The sequence below is a fragment of the Triticum urartu genome, chromosome 7 (assembly GCF_003073215.2).
Source record: "Triticum urartu cultivar G1812 chromosome 7, Tu2.1, whole genome shotgun sequence".
Taxonomy (NCBI): domain Eukaryota; kingdom Viridiplantae; phylum Streptophyta; class Magnoliopsida; order Poales; family Poaceae; genus Triticum; species Triticum urartu.
Window position 1 is genome coordinate 662,484,857 of NC_053028.1, and position 25,154 is coordinate 662,510,010.

Below are 25,154 nucleotides of genomic sequence, written 5' to 3' on the forward strand. Positions count from 1 at the left end.
TGTGGTTGAGTTGATTAGGTGGACAGTGGTATCCCCAACCCACCAGGGTTCAAATCCTAATGCTCGCATTATTTCTGGATTTATTTCAGGATTTTCGGCGATATGCTTTCAGTGGGAGGAGACGTTCCCGTCGACGACGAGGTGTCTGTGGTGACTTCGTAAATCTCAAGATGATATGCCGGCTCAGTTTCTCGGAAGTGCTCATAGGGATAGGGTGTGCATGTGTGTGTTCATAGGGGTGAGTGTATGCGCGTGTATATGAGCGCTTGTGTCTGTACTGATGCTAAAAAAAAAGTGATTTCCAATGTATCAATCGAACCCAAAGTGATTTATTACAGCCGAGACTGTTTCCCGTCTGGGCGACGGCCACCCCATGCAAACGCGTCAGGCAACCGGCCCACGGGCGCTCCTGCCCATCCGGGCCCACGTGCCGCCAACGGTCCGATCGCCCGCCCGCACCCACCGGCCCCCTGTCTCAATCTCTCTCTCTCTACCCTATGGATTCCATCATTTCAGTCCCGATTTTTACTGCCCCGCTCCCCCTCTCCCCCCTCCCGGTCTGCCCAAATCGCCTAGGGTTTCGCCCCCTCGATCCCCGCGCGCCACCGCGGCTCCGGCCGACTCCTCCCCGCCGCCGCACCGCGTGCCGATTGCATTCCCCTCCCCGCGGTGCGGCCGCCACCGCGAGGGAGCGAGCGCGGGGATCGGCCGCTCCCTCCCTCCCTCCCCGCCGGCTCCAACTCGATCTCTTCCCCGGACCGAACCGCCGGGGGCGGGGACTTCGGCGAGCAGGCACTGCGCAGCGTCGGCAGTAGGTGAGCAGTCGGTTTCTTCCGTTTGGGGGGCAGGTTGGGGGTCCCGGTTACCCTCAGATTCGTTCGCCCCGCGCCGGTGTGCATTGGTCCCGCGATTAGCATCCCCCCCAGTGTGGTCTCTCAGCGGAGGCATCCTTATTGAGTGTAACGAGAGGGAGATTCGAGTGTCTAGTTCCTTTATAGGTAGAGAAAAGGGGCAGGTCTGTGATTTGTGCTTGTAATGTTCAGTTGGGGCCCTGTTACCACACCGGCCCCTGGATAGACTGAACCTGCAGTGGTGAGCATGTGTGTGCCCTGTGATCACGCCGGCTACCCGATGGACTGAAGCTGCAGCGGCGGCCGGTGAGTGTGTGTTTGAGCATGTTTGCGCGTGTCTAGTGTGCGCAGGAGTACTTGCCAGCATGCCTGTGTTAGAGTACGTTGCCGGGGCGAGGGGATACAAGTTGAAATGTGGAGCATGAATGGCCATTTTTATCCAGTTTATTATCAAGTTTGTAATAAATTAGCACACTGGCAAGTAGCACATTGCCACGTTAGCGAATCGACAGAAGCGCAGTAGCATCGGACAAGGAACGCACCCTAATTAATACCGAATCACCAATTATATGGTCTGGTCTAACTGGTTTCCTCACCCCGCAAACATTTATGTGTAACAATACCTTTATTTAGACAAAAACAATTGACCCCTCGGGAGAGACAACCCAAATGCATAGCATTGTAAGGTCGAGAAAAAAGCCCAAACGCCAGCCTGTACCTGCCGCTACATCGCGAGTGTACACACTAAGTGTGGGGACTTTCTTATCCCTGATTACCAGGGTTCGAACCATGGTCGGTAGCCCCACTCCTGGAGTTCTTACCACCGCGTTAGACAAAAGGTATATGACCAGCTTTATGTAGGAATAATACTTGTCGCTTGCAGGTGTTAATGGATGCACCATTAATTTGTAGCATTGCTCAATTACTAGTTCAGCACTCGCGTTACATGTGAGTGTGCTCACAGTTTGCACACAATGAGGGCGCATAAATATATTATTTATAGTAGTGAATGTTCCTTCTGTTGTTTAAAGGTCAAAGTGATTAACAGTGCATAAATTAGTCAGCTGGAATGACTCCTTTAGACTCGCAATAAAGTGTTTTGTTCAAAATACCAAATTTGCAATTCTAACTAAATCGCAATATTGCATTGGATTCATTATTTGTACTGGCTTTCAAAAATACCTTAGCCGCGTGAGTAATTTTTTTTTAAATGCATTACTCATACATCAGTATGGATTGGTATCACTAAGCTAAGCGGTTATTCACTTATTTCATATTGGACGTCATACTTGTAAGATGTATGTACACCCCTTGCGATGATAATTGTTGTATTAAAGTCATGTACTAATGGTGTATTACAGTTTCTCCATAAATAACATATTACAAGTGTTGATTTCCTATGTTACAGATAAGTCTACTGAGTTGTTATATCATATTGATTCAGTCATATCTAATCTCCTAAATGTTGTTGCCTTATAGGATGATCACACTGTTTGCACAGAGCTGAATCTTTGTGACCATTAGAGTGCTATTTTGGAACAAGAAACTTCTAAGTGAAGCTGCACAGAGAGAACCTTTAGAGTTGTCTGCTGTTATTGCTTCCATGGTGAGTGGCTGAAAGACTTGATGGAAATGCTTTCTCCTTTTCTGTTTCTAATGGTGTGTATTTTGGAAGGCAACAAATGAGAACCTCCCACCAAATGTCATCAGGCAATTGGCTAAAGAACTGAAGAATCTTGATGAATCACCTCCGGAAGGGATTAAAGTTATTGTTAATGATGATGACTTCAGCACCATTTTTGCTGATATTGAGGGCCCTGGTAAGATCCAGAAATATACTTTGGTTTTCAGCTGCTATTTATTTGTCATCCACATTGCCCGTGCTGCCATGCTGGCCATGCTATTGTACCAGCTTTGCATATAATGGTGTTTTTTTAGTATTCATGGATTTCTGACATATTGTTTATTTAGAAGTTGAGCATCGATGAATCTTGTTCTTTCTGACAATGCATTTTGTAAAATCTCACGTGTTTGAAGTTTCTTTCTTTTCTCTTTCTTATTGTACTACTTTAACCTCATGTTCTAAAAATCATATCTGGACATGATGCAGCTGGAACTCCATATGAGAATGGAGTATTCCGGATGAAGCTATTGTTGTCTCGTGACTTCCCTCACTCTCCCCCAAAAGGTAGTTATCTTCTGGAACTTCCAGAACTGTCTGTACTTTAGTTATTTCTTTAAATAAAGCCTCTGACTGAAAATCTGCATTCTTCTATACTTCAGCTATTTCTTTAAATGAAACTTCTAACTAAAAGTCTGCATTCTCCTTTTATCTGCAGGGTTCTTCTCGACAAAAATATTCCATCCAAACATAGCAACTAGTGGCGAGATATGTGTGAACACGCTGAAAAAGGATTGGAACCCTAGTCTTGGATTGAGACATGTTCTGCTGGTAAGCTAAAGCTGCCGCACAATTCGCCATTCTTCTGTTGAGAGCAATGCATGATCTCTTTGTAAGAGATTACTGAATTTAGATTTAGAAGGACTGCATGATAGCTATGGCCTGGGAATAAAGTTCCGTCTGCTCTCTCACAACATGCGGGAGACTAACTATGAGCTCCTTTTGTCATGTGCCACAGGTAGTGAGATGCCTTCTGATCGAACCATTCCCCGAATCTGCCCTTAATGAACAAGCTGGAAAGATGTTGCTTGAAAACTACGAGGAGTATGCACGCCTTGCAAGGTCAACCTTTGACTATGCATTTTTCAACCCTAGTGCGATGCTCGCAGATCTTTTTCTTACGGAGCAATTTTGGCACATGGTCATGAATCTCATGGCTGCCATTTCTGTCAGATCAGATCGCAGGTGATATTGTGGTTTCGCCTAGAGCTCTGACCTAGGCAACTGATGATTTCATATTGCTCCGTATGCAGGCTATACACCGGCATTCATGCACATAAACATAAGAACAAGTCCAAGAGCGGAGCCATTTGCGAGTCAACCACAACTCTAAACGTTGGCCAGAGCAACAACACCGTTCCGAGCAAGAACATACCATCGGCGCCAGCACTAGTATCCACCTCCACCTCGACCAAAGTTCTCGGCATACAGGATCAGAACGCAGCTCCTTCTGATCCTGCTGTAGGGCCATCAACGGCAAACAAGAAGGACGGGCCGCTTGCCGCCAAAATCCCAGCTGAGAAGAGGAAGATGGATGCCAGGAAGAAGAGCCTGAAGAGGCTGTAACAGCGCACCCCGCCGGGATAGCGTCGAAGTGTGGCTGTTGTAGTAGTTAGGAGATTCAATCCCCTACCCTTGATAAGCGACGCCAGATTCCAAGCGTGGCTGTTGTAGTAGTTAGGAGATTCAATCCCCTACCCTTGATAAGCGACGCCAGATTCAGCAGGTGCGCAGTGGAACCGAATGAATAAATAAACCCAAGGGACATCTGATGAATCTGGTGGTTGATTGGTAGAAGTATGCCTGTAGTCAGAACTGTAGTGATGTGAGATGAGATGCATGTGAGTTGCACCCCTGTTGGAATAAACTCTAGTGATGTGCAATGACGAACTATTTGGAAGAACAAACTGTCGCCTTTTCCGCTGATTCTGCACTAAGTTTTGTCTTGTGATATGTTTAGACTGTTTAGTGACACAGAAGCTCCTTGAAAGCGAGCTTAGTGTTAAAGTGAAAAAGGGGATGATATTCATTCACCCTGAACCAATGGGCAGCCGGCACTAGCGATGGTGTTGTAGGGTGTAGTAGCATCTGATGCAGTGTAACAAACAACAACCTGATAAAGGCGTGCTCTTGAGTGCACACCACCATGATTATCTTTCAGCTACCACGGAATCTTCCCCTTTGTGGATCATGTAGGGCTGCCTTCTAGATTGGAAACCATCATATATATAATCTAAAAAAAATGAAGAAGGAAATTTATCATCAAGTTTCATGGCATGATTCGGTTCTTGTGCCGACCACCTCCCCTCCAATCTTGAGCCAAGCATACATTTTTGTGAAATTCCGCCGTTCACATCAAGCAGGTGAGGGTCAGCCCCCTCTTTTTGTAGCCTCTGCTCAAGCTCCAGCCCCTGTCGGGCTTCTTTTCAAGATATGATGTGGGTTAAAATTGGCGACGGGTAATCATGTGGCAAGCAAGTACGTACGACCGATCATCGACCTTCCGGATGAGACGAGACGGGAGGAGGAGGAGTCACCGCGAATCCCAACTTCCCAGGCTTTACGGGGGTGGAGTTGCGGGTGCCCATCATGACGACGACGGTCCACCCAAACCCAAAGGTGTCGTGCGTGGCCCAAAGAGGATTTGCGGGGGCTTTCGCAGGCAACTGCCTGCGTGCCTGCGGCGAGCACCGGGCTTTTCATCCTCCCGTGTGCCTTTCTTTGGTCCGGCCTCCCCTTTTGGTTTCTCTACGTTTGGTTACTTACTTTGACTGGCCGGTAAAAGAAAGAAGCATTAAGCAGATCCATTTCAAGTGGTGGCGTGGACGGTGGCCGCTGTCGGGCGTGGAGAATTCGTGCTTGGCCGGTGAAGAACAAGTCCGGTGACGCCCTCGCCTTTTGCCCAGGATCGCAAGCCTCGCAGACGCCATCATCGTCGGCGGCGGCGGCGGCGGCACAGTCAGCAGCGGCAGTGATCCCTGCCCTCGACTCGTCTCTGGCTTATCCGAACGTGCAGTGCAGTGCAGATAAGAGCGCTCGTGGAGAGAGTCCAAACGGGCTGTGTGTACCAACCGGGGAAGAAGGAAAAGAGGGGCAAGCGCACACACAATCTCGCACGGACAGCAGATTTTCACCGCTATGTACATCTACAATAATCTACTACTCCCATGCAGCATGATTGTGCTATTGTATTGCCGTGCAGGACTCGTTCTGCAGTGTTAATACTATAATCGATCTGACGTCGGAGGCAGGGTGGTGAGATTTGGCAAGCTTCGTCATTTCGGCCGATATTAAACAACAGTTTTGCTAGAACTTATCTAGATGAGATTTAATTTGGTCTTATTCACCTTTTATAGCCATTAGATATGATGTTATAAGATGCGTGTGTGCTGACGTAGGTTGTATCCGTTCTTGTTTTCCAGATGAATGAGACCAAATTATGTCTCATCTAAATGAGTTCTAGGTAATCCCATTAAACAATGGAGCCCTTGCCGATCAATCAATCTATATTTACCCAAGGGGAGGGGGACAAGTGGCCGAGCACGTACAGTTTTCAGTCACATGGATGAGCTGAGCTCAGACTTGATCCTCCTCTGCCTGTATGGGATCATCTACGCGGCGGCTATGCCCATGCCATGCCCGGATCCAACAACAATGGAGCCGATACATAATAAATCAGCTGTTCCCCCACGAATAAATATACAGGTCCTAAAGGTTCTTTCTATACAATATACAATATACAATATATTTGCTGGCTGGCTGTGAGTGGTCGCATTATTTGAAATAGAGCCGCTGCTTTGGCTACCTAGATTGGTGCACAAAGCAACTAGCAAACCACTGCTTTGCTGCTGTGCCACGAGCGAAGCAATACGATCTCTCCATGTTTGAAACCCCAAAATTTTCTTGGATGCCTAGAATTCGTTTGGAAAGTACTGATAAAGTGCCTGCCTTCTAAATAAGTGCATCCGAGTCAGAGGCGTGGTATGTATGCGCTATGATAGCTTCTAGTGTACCACGTGAGTCAATCTGTGATTGGATGGTTAGAGGATCTACAGCCAGCATCTCCACATTGCTTTGTGCTGCTCCCGTCTAGATCAGGGCGGCAGCAGCGGAGGCAGCCCACGGAAGAACGCAAAGCTCCCCGGCTCGCTATCGAGCTGTTGGAGCGCGAGGCATCGGCGAAGGCAATGAGGCACGTCGAGGAGCGGGAACGCTTGCTCAGAAGGCCTGCCGAGGGTCACATGGAGCTCTCCGACGACGGCTCAAAAGCTCCGACATTAACGATGACGACTCTCCGGCGGACGACGCCTACACCAAAGGCCAAAGCAGCACCACCGACCGCAAGGGGAAGGGGGCAGCGAGGAAATGGTGATTTCCTCCACCCTTCCCTGTTGAATTAAGTATTTTTATCGTATGTTTAGGGTACCGTCCGATTGAAACTGCATGTTTTGGTTGTCCGATGATCGTTTGTGCTACAATTATGCATGTTTTAACTAGATTTCGTGCTAGTTTGTTGATCTACATAGGTTTGTTTTCACGCGTGCATGTGTTGCATGGATATGAGGGGCCGAATTCGAGATACGCGGGTGCGGACGGACCTAAATGAGGAGTGCCCGTTCAGTGCCGGCGGACGCGCCCGGGCGCGTCCGCGGGCGTTTGAGGGGCCGGATATTCCAAGTACGACTGTACTCCCTCCGGTCCTTTTTACTCTGCATATTAGAATTCTCTAAAGTCAAACTTCACAAAGTTTGACCGTATTTATATAAAAAAAATATCAACATCTGCCATGCTAAAGTTATACAATATGAAACCTTAAGTCATGACACATCTATTGGTATTGATTTCAGATTGTGAATGTTGGTACTTTTTCTATAAAGTTGGTCATTTACGAGGCTTGACTTCAGTCAAACCTTATATGCGAATTAAAAAGGACCGGAGGGAGTAGATGCTCTTAGGAGGACAGTGATATCCCCAGCCCATCAGGGTTTAGTTTCTAGACTTGACGCTGGTGCTCGCATTTTTCTTGATCTATTTCAGGCCTTTCGCGCGATGTGCGTTCAGTGAGAGGAGACGCTCCCATCCATTGGGAAAAGACGTTTGTGGCGACTTCGACAATCTCAATGGTATGGCGGCTTAAACTCTCAATGCGTGTCCGCGCGTGCTAGTGTGTCACACTTGAACACCTACCACCTAGGGAAATCATGCATCCACAGTACACTCGCACCGGTTTCCTCTTCATTAGTTGTACCTCAGCGGATCCTAACTCCATCCCGCCGGTACCAATCGAAACTAATGACCAAATCTACGATCGCATGGACGGGACAAATGTTGTACGTGCATGCACGTGAGAACTAGTGTTCTTTACGAGCCGCCCGTTCAGACGCACCTAATGCACGCTGGACTAGATCAACCAGCACCCAATCACAGCCTAGAGGTTTTTTTATCAGTCAACACGACTGGAGAGGGAGCGAGAGACAGGGATACGCGTGCTTGGCCGCTTGCTCGCTTGTGGAAAACTTCACTCAAGTTTTCAAGGTTCACACCGTGAGTTGTGATGATGGCGACGGCGTGACATCTCCGTGGGGGCGCCATTGTTTTGATTGCCCAGGATGCTAGCTTTGTTTAAGCCCGGCACTTGGATGGATCATGGATGGAGGCGTGTGATCGATGGGTAGTTTCCATGCTTTGCCCGTGGTTGACCTGAGATCATTCACACTTGGGTGGGAAGGTAAAACTCATGGGCCGTGACGATTGCTACTCCCTCCGTTCGGAATTACTTATCGTATAAATGGATATATTTAGATGTACTTTAGTTCTATATACATTCATTTTCAATACAAGTAATTCCGAACGAAGGGAGTAGTTTCTTGTCGAAAATCACCCTCATGCGTCACCCACGGAGAAAACCTCAGCCAAACGTATAATGCCTTTAGCATGCAACCGCGTGACCACCACTTGACATATGAATATGCTAGTGTTGAAGAAACAATGTATATGTGGCAATATTAATCAATAGTAACATCGGTTTCACTTGACTAGTTTAAGTTGTTAGTGGTGTAATTCTTTTTTCTTTTTTGCGGGGAGTTAGGGCATCTCCAGCGGTAACCCGCAAATTTCCTCTCGCATCCGTCCACAGGCAGAGAGGGGGGGGGGGCAGTTCGCAGACAAGGATGCGGGAGGCCGTCATCCAAATTGGACGAAATTCGTTCATGCACGGCCAGATTTCACATCAACATGACGAATTTCATTGCATTTACATCAAATAAGTTGCGCTCCTACGGCTCTTGAGGTATAATTAATACACCTAATCTATAATCATCGGTGCTTGTTCCCCGTGTTCGGCCATAAGCCCTGAGGACTGAAGCTTTGCCTTCTTCAGTTCCGCCTAGGCGCTCTCTAGCTCCGCCTCCGGAGCCCCGAAAAGTGAAGTTGTCCGCCTCCACGCCGCCGTCAAGCGACTAATCAGCCTTTGTTGTTGAGCCCACTAAGCTTGGCGTTGACGGGAGGGGAGAAGCGGTGGCCTTTCTGGGACCCAAGCGCCGGCGACCTACCGTGCACTACTCTTCCTCGCTGCCGGCAGCGCCTGCGAACTTTGTCGGCTTCGTGATCGTGGTGGCGGGGCGCGGTCTCGGCGGAGCCGACCATGTTGTCCTCGTCGTCCATCTCGCCAAACACTGCCTCATCCGTCTCGTCACATTCCTTGTAGGCGGCCGCCAATTCTGTCGCCTGCTGGCAATACCGCCAGCGGGCGGAGCGGTAGGAGTCGAGCAGCGCCGCTTGCTCTGCCACGTCCGCTTCCACCGTGATCGCCCTGCCAAGGGCGAGCTGCTCCTTCGCTTGCTCCGCCACGTCCTCGTCCGGCACGATCACCCTGCCGGTCTGCTCCTCCACCTGTAGGTGCTCCTGAAGAAGTTGGTGGTTGTGGGCGGGGTGGTCTGTGCCTCCCAGAACTGCTCCTCCCGCTCGTCCCGCACCATGTCCATGTAATGGGCACGGTCCTAGCCGATGGTCATGGTGCAATGCACCGGCGAGGGTAGCGCGGAGGAGAAGAGTAGCACCGGCATCGTCGGCCACGTCCTCCATTGGGACGTTGTCGTCCTCCGGCTACAAATGGCAACCATCTCCTTCTTCTGGTCCGGTGTCAGCCCGTCCCAGAGAGCTTTGGCTCGGGAGGAATCCTTGGTGGGAGTGGTGCGGAGAGGGATCGGACACGGACGACTGCGACTATGGCCAGGACAGTAGTTTACATAGCAATGGTGAGCAGCAGAGGGACGGGCGGGTGGAGCCGGAGTAAACGCCTCGGCAACCGCGTGTTATTACCGTGATCAGAAGTGGGCATGGGTGTTGTCCGGATGCTTGCAAAACCCCCATGTTTGTCTCCGAATTGCAGGAGAAAGTATATTGAGGCCGTGTCCCAGACCGATATAAGACCGCGTTGGATGCGGTCCGAACAAGGCTGTTCGGACATATGCGAGCGGTTTAACGGTCGGAGTTGAAGATGCGAGTAGTATAATTCAATGTTTAAGAAGTCTGTGTTGACACATCCTGACATCCCCTAAGCCATCGTCTGCCATTTCGTGACGGATGCGGTACAATTTGAATATTTGATGCATCCCAAAAGAAAGAAAGGAACAAAGAAAATGAAGTCGGCCCGTAGGATCTCGATCCATCCCAAATTCTCAATGGTGAGAATACTTTTAATGTCCCAAAGTCAACTAAACACACATATGCAAGTACTTAAATCTGTCAAATTGCAATTCTAAACGAGAACTAGCTACTGTAGTATACATGCACAAGTCGGTCAACTCGTGCGATTCTAAATTCGAATGACAACTACACATGCAAAACTAAGGTCGGTCAACTTTGCAACTCATAATTCAAGCAACAAATGTGGTACTATGTAGTAGTAGTAGTTACAAATGACCAGGTCAGAGCAACAATACCTACTGCGTACTACTTGGAGCTAACGATCGATGGCACTACAAACCAAGCGGTAGACAACAACGCGAATGGATTCTCACGACGTCGGCGTCGACTTGGAGCGTACAACGTAGCACGTAGGAAGAAATCAAGAAAAAGCAGCGGCCCGTAGGCTGCCAGCACGAACCGGCCACGGGACTACAAGTCTCACTGTACGTAGCCGTCGCGTGCGCATGCATTGACGGGCGCCGACGCCGTCCGTCGCCATTGACGGGACGCATCGTGTCGTGCTCGTGTACGTGCACCCATGAAATGAAAGATTCCACGAGCATGGATTGTCGTGCACACACACATACATTGTTGATTGAGGCACCCAGCTGAAGGGCCGAACCTTTTCACAAAATCACGAGAAGAATGTTACGTGGGCAAACAATGAGTAGAACAATACGCGAGCATGTGGCAATTCCGAGAACATGGGTGCCTGGACACGACACGCACGCTTCTCTCGTGCATGGCTTCCGATCACGATTTTTCTCAAAAGATTATCTGGACATGGCTGAAAACGCGCCCTGACCAAATGTACCGCGCGACCATCGCTTGCCATACGAATATGCTAGTGTTGAAGAAAAATTGTGTTGTGTCAATGTTAATCAATCGCAACATTGTCTTCGCTCGAGTAAACTAAGTTGTCCGTGGTAATTCCGTGTTGAAGGAATCAGTGTTCACACATACTCCCTCTATTCCTAAATTCTTGTCTTAGATTTGTCTAAATACGGATGTATCAAGTCATGTTTTAGTATTAGATACATCTGTATTTAGAAGAATCTAAGACAAAATTTGAGACGGAGGGAGTATATATCTTCATGACGGGTGCGGCACAACTTGAATATTTCATGCATCCGCACAAAAAAGAAAAATTTGAAGTCGGCCCATGATTCATCCATCCCCAGTTCTCAAAGCTAAGAACTACTAATAATGTCCCATAGTCAACTAAACACACAGGTGCACATACTTAAATCTGGCAAACTGCCCGTCTCTAGACGAGAAACTAGAGTAACATACGTACTCTACATGCAAAAGTCGGTCAACTCGTGTAATTCTAAATTCGAGCGACAGCCACGCATGCAAAAACAAAGGTCGGTCAACGAGCAGTTCATAATTGGAGCAACAACTATATGCACACACATCACAAATGTGGTGCCTGACCTGGTCAAGAGCAACACCTACTCCTGCGAGCTGCGTAGTAGTACCAGCTAGGGTGACTGCATTTGCTAGTCAAAAGGCTTGCCATCGCCGCCGATGCACTACTACTGCTACTACAAACCAAGCGGTAGACAAGAACGCAAATGGATTCTCACGACGACGTCGCCTTCGCCGTCGCCATTGACGGACGCATCGTGTGGTGGCCGTGTACGTGCACGCCTGAAGATTCCGCGACCACGGGCTGGCGTGCACACCATTTGATTGACAGGAGGCACCCTGCCTGAAGGAACTTGTCAGAAAATCTTGAGAGAGGCCTATGAGCGCAGCAACGGGTGGCGCGGTACGCGAGCAGGCAGCCATCCCCTCTGTGCACGACACTCATTCCTCTCGTGCATGCTCCAGGGATATGGTAAATAAACGAGGCAGAGAAGCGGACGTGTGTCTATCTCGTCAGTGTCACGGCTTTCTCGAGAAGAAGAAAAAATGTGCCCACGGCGGAAGACAGGAGTGGAATACAACTTGTGTTCGTGTTACGGTGTTACGTTTTTTTTTTTTTGAGACAAAGTTACGGTGTTACGTGTGGTGACAGATGAAGATATTTTTTTTTTTGAGACAATGGTGACAGATGAAGATGGCGCAGGGTAGGGCAGAAAGGGTCCAAAGTCCAGAGGCCGAAACGGCCCGGCAAAACCAGCTATGCGCCCACAAACCGCCGTAAAAATACAGAGGCACGACAGCTAGGCAGGCAGAGCTCGCACCGCACGCACATGCGCGCATCCCCTGTGCCGCCGCCGCCGCCGTGGACCGCCAGCCCGATCCGCCTCGGGCCGGGTAGCTCCACCACGTCACTCGCCCTGGCCCCGCCCGCCACCATAAAACTCACCCGGCGCCATCCCGTCCGTCCGTCCGGTCCAGTCCAGCGCGCATTTCCTCCTCCTCCTCCTCGCGTCTTCGGTCTTCCACCCGTCGCCGCATCATTATTCTGCACGCCCTCCCTCCCTTGTGCTCTCCCTGCTCGCTTGCCACTTGCTGCTGGTCTCGCCTCGCCCGCGTCCACTTCTCCGCCACCCCTCTTCCGGTGTTCCCTACGCGGTCGTGCCCCCCGGTGGATCTGCGCCGGCCCGGCGGTTCCCATCCGACTCCGATCGTGCTCCAGCCCCGCGCGCGCGTGTGGCGGGGAGCGGGGAAGACGGCGCGCCGGATGGTGTGAATTGTCGGGCGGAGATGACGAGGCGGGCTCCGGCGCGCGCATGCGGCGGGGGCGGCCGAGTACTGCTGGTTCTGCTGCTGGTCGCCGCCGCCGCATTGGCGCCGCGGGGCGCGCGCGCGGTCACCGACGCCTCCGACGGTACGCCCCCTCGCCCTTTCCCTTCTCTCGTTAGCCGTTCCGGTGCGTGCGTGCGTGCCTGCGTGCGGCGAGCGACCGACACGGTTGGGCCGATGCTCCTCGCCGGTGGAAGTGGGAAGCAGGGCATTGATTTTCGGTCCGCCGCCGCCGCTTGCTCCATCTCACGCGAGCCCGTAATCTACGCCGGTTCCGCGGGTTTTTACTCCGCAATTTGACCGTGCGCGGTGAAACTGTGTCGGCTGCGGGCGGCGCTCGCGTACGATACGAACGTGGTTACTTTTTTTTTTCTTTGAGGGAGCACGAACGTGGTGACAGCTAGCGCACCGACGGGGGGCCCCAAAGGACCCTCCGGCTTTCCGGATAGGTCTGTGGGTTCGACGGGCTCAACTCCGGTGGTGAATTCCGCAGCGCGGTTCTTCATGAGATTGCCACCAGATTTTTTGTGTCTCGGGTGCGGCAACGCAGAATTGGCGAGCGCGAGGCGATCGACCACGACATGTGTAATTCGGATCGGTTGATGTTTTTGCTGGCTTTCCAGCAACCGGGCCGTCCCTGTCGGCAGGGATAACGAGAGCAACTTCTGAGGCCTACAGTAGTAGCGTGGTGTCCTCTGCTCAACTGTGTCCCTCCCATCGTCCTCGACAGCAACGGGATAAAGAGATATGTTGGTCGTGAGCCGGATCGGTCGAAGTTGATAGCATGAACGGCCAGCGAAAGCAATGGTAGATTGGATTTTTCTTTTAAGTGGCACCACAACGCGTGTTTCACTCTTAATCGCGCTAATTGCCGTATCGGTGAATCTGCAAAATAGCAGACAAACGAGGTGCTGGGGTGAGATTACTGTAGGAATCAAAAGTGATCCAAGTAACACGTGTTGATTCTCACAAGCTTTTTCATTAGTCTGTTTAGTGGTACAAATGTGGGTGGGGAACCCAGTGTGGCTTTTGCAAGTGCATTCCTGTTCTTTTAAAAATCGCTCGCTGCCTTCAGCTCATGTGTGCTGTGATGCAAAAGTTGGCAGCATGGGGATTTGTATGGGTTCCACTTATTAATAATGCTCATGCTCATGGCTTCTTCTTTATATCCTTTTTGTGGTGTGTAGTTATTGCTATGAATGGACTGTACGTTTCGCTCGGATCGCCGAGCCTTCCCGGGTGGATTCCAAACGGCGGAGACCCCTGCGGCGAGGGTTGGCAGGGAGTTACCTGCACCGGCACAGGCATTACCAAAATGTATGTCAGGCTCTTCGTTGGGCTCGCTTTTGTTTCGTACTTTCGTTGATTTGTTTGTTTTGGACTATTTATGAGATTACCATTTTCTAGAAAGATGAATGTCGCAAACCTGGGAGGGCAGCTGAGCAGCTTAGGGAACTTCACTTCAATCACCACCATGTAAGGGCGCTAATGCAGTAAATTTATTCTTTGCTGAAGTTCATCATTACATATATCCTGTTTCGCCATTGTCGCCACAGTAAAAAAAATCACTGATATTTTTTTACGGCTTCTTCCGCTGGTTTAATTTACTTTTTCTGTATCCAAATAAAGTTTTTTGCTGATTTAATTCTACCTGCTCCCGTAGAGATCTTAGTAACAATAATATTGGTGGAACTATACCAGAAGACCTACCTCTCACACTGCAGAATCTGTACGTGTTTTGATCTCGTCTGCAACTCTTTTAGTCTTTGAGATATAATCCATCTGATGGTACAATCTTTACTCACTGTTGCTGCAGTTTCCTCTCTGCTAATCAGCTCACTGGAAGTATTCCCAGTTCGTTGTCCAAACTTACAGGTTTATCAGCCATGTAAGACTCCTCTTCTTTTTTTTTTCTCAACGAGTCTATACTCATGCTAGTTTGTTTTGTCAAGCGCATTTCTTAATATCCTTATTTTTTCCAGGTCACTCAACGTCAACCATCTAGATGGAGAACTGCCAGATGCTTTCGATTCACTTGCTGGACTTATAAATCTGTAAGATGTATCCCTATTTCCTACACTTTTATAGGTGTTGATCAGGATGATGTATTAATTGCTTGCTGATAGCATCCAAGCTTTGTTACAGGGATATTTCTGAGAACAACTTTACTGGTGTGTTACCACCTTCAATGAAAAACCTGTCATCTTTGACTACATTGTGAGTTTACATCTTACCTTTCATGTTCCTATTTTCCCAGGTCATTTCTGTTTCCTTATTTGTTAACTGTTATATGATAGGCGCATACAAGACAATCAACTGTCAGGGACCCTTGACAACTTGCAGGATCTCCCCATCAAAGACCTGTAATCCCTCAATGTCTTCTTCCTTATATCATCCTCTTTCAGTTATCTTAGCAAATTGAATAGAAGGCATTTGATTTAATTCTACCTGTTCCCGTAAAGTTTTTTGCTGATTTAATTCTACCTGTTCCGGTAAAGTTTTTTGCTGATTTAATATTATTATGTGCTTATTAGTCAGTTACTTACTTTTTCTTCGAAAAAGAGGCATGCCCCCGACCTCTGCATTGATTGACGCTGTTATGACCAGCATATTAGGGGCTTAGCCCAGTGGGTTATGGCCCAAGTATCTTAATCATTATTAGGGGCTTAGCCCAATTATCTTATCGCATTAGGATCGTTTGCTTAGGATAGGAGTCAAGTAAACCTCTTTATATAAGGAGAGGAGATGTATCAATCTAATCAAGCAATAAGAATATTATTATCCCTATTGCCCGGCTCCCAGAGGAGCCGGAACCCTAGCCACCTCTAACCCTAGCCGCCGCCGCCATCTCCCTCCGACGCGACGGCGCCCAGCCGCCGGCGCGCCCGATCATCGCCCCGTCCCACTCCATCCTTCCCCTACAACCTCCGGAGCAGGTCTGGTAGGACCCCTGGTTCTACCAATTTGGTATCCAGAGACTCGGGTTCGATCATGTCGTCATCAACACCCACGCTACCGCTGCCCATCATCACCACCGCCCCGATGACCACTGCCGGGTGCCCAACGCCGCCGGCCCCAATCACCTCCGCGCCGCCGACAACCTCCGTCTTCACGCCGGAGGAGATGACCAGCACCCTGCGGGACCTCGTGACGGCCGTCCAGGGCATCTCCCTGCACTTGGCCGGCCCGCACACCACCCCGCCGGCTGCGCCCCCCGCCTACAGCCACCCGGCGACGCACTGGCCGATCCAGAACGCGTCGGGCCCGAGCGGGACGCCCCTGCTGCCGTTCCAGGCGGGCTACACCGGCGGGCCCCCGCCGCTGCTGCACCTGCCCTGGTACTCGGTACCCGTGGCGATCGCCGGGGCCCATCTGTCGCTCCAGTCGCCGCCCGCCCAAGCGTCGTCCTGGCCACAGTGGCCCGCGTCGATTCTCGCGGCGCCACCCGCGCCCGCCCCAGCGCCGCAGTGGCCGCACTGGCCCGCGCCAACCGCGCCGCCCGCGCCGGTCCAGCTCCCACCGCCGCCGCCCAGCTCCGGACTGGGCCAGTCCACACCGGGAGGCCTTCCGATCCAGCAAGTCCGGTTTCCGCCGTCACCGTCCCCGATCCCGGCCTGGCTATCCGGGACGTCGCCACCGCCAGTTTACACAGAGGCCGGGGACCCACCGGTACCCACGCTGCAGTCTGGGGCCTCGTTCGGCTCCGCGGGGGCCTACGACGGCCTCCCCACCGTTGACCGGGCGCCGTCATCGTCACTGCTCCGCACCGCCGAGCTGGTCGGCCATGGCGCGCCGACCTAGACGCCGCCACGGTTCGCCAAGATCAACTTCGCCACTTATGACGGCACGGAGGACCCGCTTAACTGGCTCGACCAGTGTGAGCAGTTTTTTCGTGGCCAGCGCACGCTCGCGTCGGAGCGCACTTGGATGGCATCCTACCACCTCCGCGCCCAGATCTGGTACTACACCCTCGAGCAGGACGAGGGCAGCATGCCCCTTTGGGAGCGCTTCCGCGAGCTCTGCCTCCTTCGTTTTGGGCCCCCAATCCGCGGGAGCCGCCTGGCTGAGCTAGGCCGCCTTCCCTTCACCTCCACGGTTCAGGACTTCACCGACCGTTTCCAGGCCCTGGCAATGCCACGCGTCGGGCGTGACGGCACAGCAGCGGGCCAACCTCTTTGTCGGTGGACTTCCGGATCACATCCGTGTGGACATGGAGCTTCGCGGACCCCAGGATCTCCAGACGGCCATGTACTACGCCCGCGCGTTCGAGCGCCGCGCGGTGGCCGTCCAGCAGGAGTCACCGTCCCGGGCCACTGGGTCGCTACCCTGGCCAGATCTCGCTCAGGGTCGGCCTGCTCAGGCTTCCGCGGCACCCCTCGCCGCGACCGAAGCGTGCCCATTCCGCTGGCTCACCTCAGCCGAGCTACTCGAGCGTCGCCACCAAGGGTTGTGCTTCAACTGCGACGAGCCCTACACGCCCGGCCACGTTTGCCCGCGACTTTTCTACCTGGAGGTTGCAGACTACATTCCGGAGGACGCTGTCGCCGCCGACCTTGCCGCCCCAGCTGTCGCGAAGGTGTTTGACGCTGGTTGATCACCTCGAGGAGTTCAGCAAGCGCTTCCCCACCTTACAGCTCGAGGACGAGCTGTTTGTGCAGGCGGGGAGAAGTGTTATGACCAGCATATTAGGGGCTTAGCCCAGTGGGTTATGGCCCAAGTATCTTAATCATTATTAGGGGCTTAGCCCAATTATCTTATCGTATTAGGATCGTTTGCTTAGGAGTCAAGTAAACCTCTCTATATAAGGAGAGGAAATGTATCAATCTAATCAAGCAATAAGAATATTATTATCCCTATTGCCCGGCTCCCAGAGGAGCCGGAACCCTAGCCGCCTCTAACCCTAGCCGCCGCCGCCATCTCCCTCCGACGCGACGGCGCCCAGCCGCCGGCGCGCCCGATCATCGCCCCGTCCCACTCCATCCTTCCCCTACAAACTCCGGAGCAGGTCCGGTAGGACCCCTGGTTCTACCAGACGCACAGAGCCTTAGATAGTTACTTACAAAACCATCAAGCCATCAGTTGCACAACATTTGTCTTCAGAGGATAAGTCTATAAGATCATGGTGGCTGACACACAAAAACTTATGCCTTTTGAATGTTTTGCACAATATATTAAGGTGTTACTCCCTCTGTACCATAATATATTACGGTACAGAGAGAGTAAAACGCTATTTCATGTCTCTTGATGATACCTTCTGGTAGTAGGAAGCACTTCTGTCATCTGGCTTTCATTTATTTCTGGAGGCAATGGTTTCCCACTGTAGCTGATTTCTTCTTTCGAGAAGCCAATGCATCTTTCCATTTTACTGCAGTTTTTGTTAAATAGGCACCGCACCGGCAATTAATTTCCCAATAGGCAGTTGCTTTGCTTCTAAACTTTCCTTTGGAAACGCTATATATTTTCTTTGTTTTAATTGATAGAAAAGAACAATGCTATAGATGGCACTACCAAAGTATAAAGTTTAACCCATATGCTGTTCTAGTGGTAAAGATGTTACTCCAGATATTAAATGGTTCTCTTTGTTACTTATCAATTTCCTTACTCTGATCAGGAATGTAGAGAACAACTTGTTTTCTGGACCAGTACCTCCGAAACTAGAGAACATACCGATCTTCAAGTGAGAAAGCCTCTTCATTCTTTTATTCATCTATTTCTTAGTGCCAGCCTAGTTGCAATAGCTATCAGCCTATCACATTGTCTAATGTTGACATTATTTCATCTATTGAAGATCTAGATATTTAATTGCATTGATTTTGTGTGACTTGTTAAGTGACTGACATAATTCCAGTGCAGAAAGGATGGTAATCCATTTAATACGACTATAGCCCCGTCAGCATCACCGCCTTCAGCGTCGCCGCCTTCATCAATAGGACCAGCACCAACTCCAACACCAGCAGGACCAAAACAAGCCCCAACTCCAACAACAACGCCTACAGATCTAAGTCCAACAAAAGCACCCTCACCTCCATCGCCCCCTTCAAAATCCCCTCCTCCCTCAAACTCTTCTGATGGATCAACTACTCGAGATAGCACCTCATCATCTCAGAAACATAATTCGTCAAAAAAGCTCAAGATTGCCGGATTTGTTATTCTTGTAGTAGTGCTTTTCATATCTATAGTCCTGCTGGTAATCTTTTGTTTGACCAAGTACCAAGAGAGACGGTCAAGATATGATTATAACAGAAGTCAGCTGGGAAGGGTCCATCATAGGGTTGAGCCCCAAATTATGCCGGCTTCAGTGCAAAAAAGGGATGATACTAAAAAAGGTTAACTTCTGTGCATATACCGGTAGAACAGGGTGTTCTGGATTTATTTTTCTGTATTAATTGAAGATATTTTATTTGATAGGTCCAGGTGAGACCCTTGAAAAGAGGAGCCGTGAGTCAAGTTTGGCAGCAGCAGGTATGAAGCCCTTGAAACAAGGACAGTCTAATTTTGACATGTTGTTCACCAAGTTAAAATGTCTAAGTTCTGTGCAAATGCTTGCAGCTCTCCCAAAGAAACCTGCTGAAAACCGAAAGGAGCACATAATTAATTTGGATCGGACAGACTCGGAACTTTTTGCAGTTGCACCCCCTCCCCCTCCACCACCCCCTACTGAAAAAGTTGTTGTACAGCCTAAGCCCATTGTTGCTCCAGAAAGGAGGCATAGCCCTCCACCAAGGACAAGTACCCCGACATCTGCCACACCCTACTCTGTTGCATCTCTTCAGCAATATACAAGCAATTTCAGAGAGCAGAATGTGATAAGAGAGAGTAGATTAGGAAAGGTATTCCTAGCTGAGCTTCCTGAAGGCAAGGTATGAAGTACTACTTGTAACAATGCAACTCACTATTTGTCGTGCAGTTTAAACATTATGCTTGATTTATTTTATTCTTTGTAGTTATTGGAAGTTATGAAGATCGACAATCCTAATGGAAGAGTGTCAGTGGATGACTTTCTAGAACTGGTTGCGCTTATCTCAGAGATCAAGCATCCCAACACCCTTGAGTTAGTTGGATACTGTGCTGAATATGGACAGCGATTACTTGTATACAATCACTTCAGCAGAAAAACACTAGATGATGCACTTCATGATAGAGAGGAAATCGACATTGAACTATCATGGAATGCTCGTCTCCAGGTTGCTCTTAGCTCCGGCAAAGCCTTAGAGTAAGCCAAATTATAGTTTTATCTTTTATGCAGTCCATATCTGCCTCTCTTAACATGTGTGGAGATTTATACTCTGAATTACTCTTTCCCTGCAGGTATCTTCATGAAAGCTTCCAACCCCCGATCGTGCATCAGAATTTTGAACCAGCTAATGTTCTCCTAGATGATAAGTTGTCAGTGTGTGTTGCTGAATGTGGACTAGCAGAGCTGATGCCCTCAAGTTCTGTCACTCAGGTAAGCTGTAATATGTGTTATAGATATTGCATGTTCTAAGTACATAAAAATGGGGCAAGTTCAGGTCCCTCTTACTTTTAAGGGCTGATGGTGCTATGTCTCAAAACTGTGATACAGCCCAAAGTTAGTATAGCATGTGAAGCATATCTGTTAATAGTGATGTACCAACATGCACTAGTTCATTCTAAGAAAATCTGTATCAACGTCAGATGTTGATAATCAGCTTTGCTAATGTGGTTGTGTATTGCATGATACGGCATTTCTGTCTTCCCTTAGCTTTCTAATAGACTGTGATAATTTGTTAATAGTCTTTTAGTATCAGTAAATCAGTGCACTGTACTGAAAATGAAAGGTTTCTGGTGTATGCCTTCGCCCTTCGAAGTCTTAAAATTAGTAATCTGGTAATGGGGATAACAGATTGTCTTTCCTGTTAAGGCCCCGCTTGGATTGAGTGTGAAATTAGTGAGCTCCCCGGTATTTAGCTGAAGTTTGAACTGAATACCGGGCATCACACAAAATTTACATCCAATCCAAACAGGGCCTACTGTTTCTTTACCGGGGTATTCCACTAGAGTATCAACATGTTAAATGAGTAGATTTAACTTGTTAGAAAAGCTTTATGGACCGTTCGCTAGAAGGATTTAATTAGTTACTGACTTCAGTAGCTGTTGATGCTTTATATCCTATTTTGACCACAAATGAGTATACTTAGCCTTTGCCTTAGCCTATTTAATTCGCCCATGCATTGACAGACTCATCTTGTTATGTGCTCACGGATGTTTCTTTTTGTTGCAGCTGTCAGGTCGGTTGCGCACATTACTGAACTATGATGCGCCTGAATTCCAGGAATCTGGGATCATTTCAGAACGAGGCGATGTTTACAGTTTTGGAGTAGTGATGCTAGAACTTCTTACCGGGCGTAAACCATACGATAGGTAAGAGATTTGAACTCTCATGCTTGGCTTCACAACGAACTTACCTTGTTTGTTTCAGATTTGAACTCTCATGCTTGGCATAAGAAAACAACTCTCTGACTCACCTGCATGTCTGTTGTGAAAACCGAAAAATTATACAGTTCACGCCCACGCCATGAACAGCATCTTGTTAGATGGGCCGGTTGTCAGCTCCATGACATTGAATCCCTTTCCAAGATGGTGGACCCTTCTATTCGAGGGCAGTGCTCCGAGAAAGTATTGTCGCGGTTTGCTGACATAATCAGCCGCTGTATCCAGGTAATTCATTTTTGTTCTAATACTGCCAGGACGCAATTTCCTAAGCATACTATAGGTGATGCTTGCCACTTTTTGCACAAGAACCTTATGAATCAAAGGCATAAAACATATCTGATAAGAAACTTTCATGATGCAGAGGGAGCCAGAATTCAGGCCACCGGTGTCTGCAGTTGTCCAGGACATAACTAGCATTGTGAATGCTTCTCGTGAGGAATCAGAGTAACAAGCAGTTCGATGATTCACAAATCTCATGGGCAAAGTCGCCGCTCGGAAATTTTTGGGATGGAACTTCTTTTGGCATAATGCAGAGCACATCATATGTCACAGATTTCTGGGAGAAGTATAGCTATTGATCCTTACTAGTGTATCATGTAACTATGTAAATGATGAGTAGGTGGTGGTCACATTCATTCAAGGAAAACATCATGCTTTCCAAATGGAATGTCTTAGACAGAATACCGGGTATTTAGTGAACAGAAATTTGACGCAGAAAGCAGGGGAAATGCAGAGATGGGGAATGTGCAGGAAATGGATGTAAAACTGCTATTGCAATACCATGATCATCTCTGGTGATGGATTTTGGGGGAATGCCGGAAGGACTAAAACCCTACAGGAAAATTTCCTATGTAGCCCTCTTTGAACAAATGAACGAGCTTCTTGAATTCCTATGGAATGCCTCAATTGCGTAGTGATTCTGGATGCACTCTTAGCATGAGGTTGGACCGTGTTGGAAGTAAAATCTGTATGTTCTGGTCTTCTGGATACCAAAACAAAGAGGGACGCGTCCTATATGTAACTGAATGCTTTTTTGCAAGCATTTTGTGGCCTAAACTCTGGCTTGCAAATTTATAATTTTTACAACCAATGCAACTCGCAAGGAATATTCAAAGTTGAATCAACTCATAGTTAACTCGAAAAAAAAAGGAATAAACTCACACTTGCAGGTTTTGACAATTTCTTTTGTAGACCCGTACTTGAAAAATGTACATTATTTCAAGAAATATAATTATTTTCCTCCTTGGTTTATTTCTGTTTTGTAACCCACAACCTTCTGCCCTGCGCTCCATTCCTCATACAGGAAACTGGTCACCTACAAATTGCGTCTGGCCGAATGGTTGGTGTCCTTTTGCAAAACCCAAACCATCGAATTCGGCCCAGGGTCCAAACCGAAAGGTCTTGTCGTGTGCCAACGATTTTATCTTACTGTTAGCCATAGTTTGCCAGCAATTTTCAGTGCAACCAATAAACTGAATCCCCAAGGTTCAGAGAAACATCTCTGCAAGTTCAGTGTCGTTCTCTGCAGACAACCAAGAAATAGAACAGAGAAACATCTCTGCAAGTTCACTGCCGTTCTCTGCAGACATTTGCAGATGACCATATTCATAATTCAGAACAAAGGTTGCATAACAAGCCAAATCAAGATGGACTCAGGAACAGGATCATAGCAAGAACTACTCAAGAAAAGGGATATCACGGTAAGAACTGAAAATGATAGACAGAATAAATAACCATCGTTACTATTTCACGAGATACTGAAACAGTGTGATGCCACAACACCAGCACAAGTTACACAGGGACATAGCCCGAACAGCTAACCATTACAGAGGGAAGCATCGACCGACCAAGAAGACAGGGAACGGCGTATCTAAGAGGAGGTGAACTTGGTGACGGCCTTGGTGCCCTCGGAGACGGCGTGCTTGGCGAGCTCCCCGGGGAGGACGAGGCGGACGGAGGTCTGGATCTCCCGGGACGTGATGGTGGGCTTCTTGTTGTAGCGGGCGAGCTTGGCGGACTCGCCGGCCAGCTTCTCGAAGATGTCGTTGATGAAGGAGTTCATGATGGACATGGCCTTGGAGGAGATGCCGATGTCCGGGTGCACCTGCTTCAGCACCTTGAAGATGTAGATCTTGTACGTCTCCACGCTCTTCTTGGCCTTCTTCTTCTTCTTGTCGGCGCCGCCCTCCTTGGACTTGGGCGGCCGCTTCTCGGCCTTGGGCTTCTTCCCCGCCGTGGTCTTCTCCGCCGCCGGGGTCTTCTCGGCGGCAGCCGGCTTCTTCTCCGCCTTGGGGGCCATCGGACGCTGTTGCTTCGCCGGGGAGAGGTGCGGTGGTTCGCCGGAGGGTGCGAGGGGACTGGTGGTGGGGAATTGGATTGCTGGTTGGTGATGGGATGGGGAGGGCGCGGCGGCTTTATTTATGGAGAGGAGGAGGTGGACTCTGATTGGAGGAGGGGTTGGTGCCCCGGATCGGTGACGTCGGGTGGTCTATCGACGGATATCAGCCGCTCGCTGCTGTTTCTGATGGACGGCCCTGATGAGCTTCGGCGCGGATCGATGACGTGGCCAAAACTTGGGCGGGGAGATCAAACTCTCTTCGTGGCGGGAATTTTGGGTGAGATGGTTTTCCATCCTCTGCATCTCAGCTGAGGAAGAGCGACGCATGTTCCAGCTTCACATGACTACAGCATCTCCACCCGTTGGCCCCTTCAGAAGACACAAAAATCGTCGTCTGGGAGCGAGCCGGCGGCTAAATCAGCGTTGGGGGCGGTTGGGCATCCAGCCGTTGTCCCCAGGTCGGCCCCAGGCGCCGATATCGGGCCATTCGTGGCCGCTTTTCGGCCCAGATAAATAGAAAAATGGTCCAATATCGGTGAGAAACGGTTCATATTCGGCGTGGTTCGGCGTTGAATTCTCAACATAAATAATATTTTTATCACATAGTTCATCACAGAAAATCAAATAGTGCAACAACAAATAGTTCAATACAAATTATATAGTTCAACAAATAAAAACTCATATTTCATCACACGTCGAGCCCGGCGTCGCCCTTGATTCTCCATAGGTGCTTCACCAGATCCAGGTCTTGGATCCTCCATAGGCCGTTGATGATGCACCTGTGGGTCTCGGATCTCCTGACGCATAGTGAGGTAGGCAGTCCAGATTTCCGGTAGCTGGTGATCAACTTCGGCTAGAGGACCCTGCCTGTAGTATGGTTCAGTGTCAAGCATTGGCTCTTCCTGCTCGCTCTTGATGATTATGTTATGCAAGATGATACAACAAGTCATGATTTCCCACATTTGATCTTCCGACCAGGTCTGAGTAGGGTACCGGACAACAGCAAATCGAGATTGGAGCACACCAAACTACTCACACATCATCAGAGAGGCTATGGTGTTGATGTAGAAGCCCTCCGTGATTGAACCCCCCTCCGGCAGATCGCCGGAAAAGGCCCAGATGGGATCTCACGGGTACAGAAGGTTGCGGCGGTGGAAAACTGGTTTCATGGCTCCCCCTGATGTTTTTTGGGTATAAGAGTATATATAGGCGAAAGAAGTACGTCGGTGGAGTCCGTGGGGCCCACGAGGGTGGGGGCACGCCTACCCCCTGGGCGCGTCCTCCTATCTCGTGGACGCCTCACGGAGTTCCGGACTTCCACTCCAAGTCTCCTGGTTTGCGTTTGTTCCAAGAAAGATCCTCGCGAAGGTTTCGTTCCGTTTGGATTCTGTTTGATATTCCTTGGAACAATCATATAAAAAAGCATATTAAAGCCCATTAAACA

At 49.3% G+C, this 25,154-nt stretch overlaps 3 protein-coding genes across 3 annotated transcripts; 2 read left to right on the forward strand and 1 right to left on the reverse strand.

The window, feature by feature from the left end:
- The first annotated feature begins 509 nt into the window (after nucleotides 1-509).
- On the forward strand, nucleotides 510-4,439 carry LOC125520934 (ubiquitin-conjugating enzyme E2 22-like). The gene is made up of 7 exons (XM_048685977.1): nucleotides 510-815; nucleotides 2,331-2,457; nucleotides 2,527-2,671; nucleotides 2,962-3,039; nucleotides 3,191-3,303; nucleotides 3,491-3,594; nucleotides 3,786-4,439. Exons 2-7 carry the CDS (start codon nucleotides 2,455-2,457, stop codon nucleotides 4,096-4,098), a joined length of 756 nt encoding a protein of 251 aa, XP_048541934.1. The 5' UTR covers nucleotides 510-815; nucleotides 2,331-2,454; the 3' UTR covers nucleotides 4,099-4,439.
- A 7,396-nt stretch (nucleotides 4,440-11,835) lies between these two features.
- Nucleotides 11,836-23,770, reverse strand: LOC125523409 (histone H2B.3-like). Its single transcript, XM_048688443.1, has 3 exons — nucleotides 23,242-23,770; nucleotides 17,526-17,530; nucleotides 11,836-11,849 (listed from the first exon to the last, which is right to left on the reverse strand). Exon 1 carries the CDS (start codon nucleotides 23,669-23,671, stop codon nucleotides 23,243-23,245), a length of 429 nt encoding a protein of 142 aa, XP_048544400.1. The 5' UTR covers nucleotides 23,672-23,770; the 3' UTR covers nucleotides 11,836-11,849; nucleotides 17,526-17,530; nucleotide 23,242.
- LOC125523408 (protein STRUBBELIG-RECEPTOR FAMILY 3-like) lies at nucleotides 12,548-22,285 on the forward strand. The gene is made up of 17 exons (XM_048688442.1): nucleotides 12,548-13,003; nucleotides 14,106-14,235; nucleotides 14,326-14,394; nucleotides 14,582-14,647; nucleotides 14,735-14,806; nucleotides 14,901-14,972; nucleotides 15,064-15,135; nucleotides 15,216-15,281; nucleotides 18,530-18,595; nucleotides 18,772-19,244; nucleotides 19,327-19,380; nucleotides 19,468-19,778; nucleotides 19,863-20,131; nucleotides 20,227-20,365; nucleotides 21,161-21,300; nucleotides 21,441-21,597; nucleotides 21,734-22,285. The coding sequence occupies exons 1-17, from the start codon at nucleotides 12,880-12,882 to the stop codon at nucleotides 21,818-21,820; spliced, it is 2,367 nt and encodes a 788-aa protein (XP_048544399.1). The 5' UTR covers nucleotides 12,548-12,879; the 3' UTR covers nucleotides 21,821-22,285.
- Nucleotides 23,771-25,154: the final 1,384 nt, after the last annotated feature.

Bases quoted from the DNA above. Each gene is read 5' to 3' on its own strand.
- LOC125523409 (XM_048688443.1), bottom strand. From the start codon at position 23,671: ATGGCCCCCAAGGCGGAGAAGAAGCCGGCTGCCGCCGAGAAGACCCCG.
- LOC125523408 (XM_048688442.1), top strand. From the start codon at position 12,880: ATGACGAGGCGGGCTCCGGCGCGCGCATGCGGCGGGGGCGGCCGAGTA. The intron at 14,395-14,581 runs GTAAGGGCGCTA...CTGCTCCCGTAG, and splicing joins TTCACTTCAATCACCACCAT to AGATCTTAGTAACAATAATA. The intron at 21,301-21,440 runs GTAAGAGATTTG...AAAATTATACAG, and splicing joins GGGCGTAAACCATACGATAG to TTCACGCCCACGCCATGAAC.
- LOC125520934 (XM_048685977.1), top strand. The intron at 3,040-3,190 runs GTAGTTATCTTC...TTTTATCTGCAG, and splicing joins CCCTCACTCTCCCCCAAAAG to GGTTCTTCTCGACAAAAATA. The intron at 3,595-3,785 runs GTCAACCTTTGA...CTCCGTATGCAG, and splicing joins GAGTATGCACGCCTTGCAAG to GCTATACACCGGCATTCATG.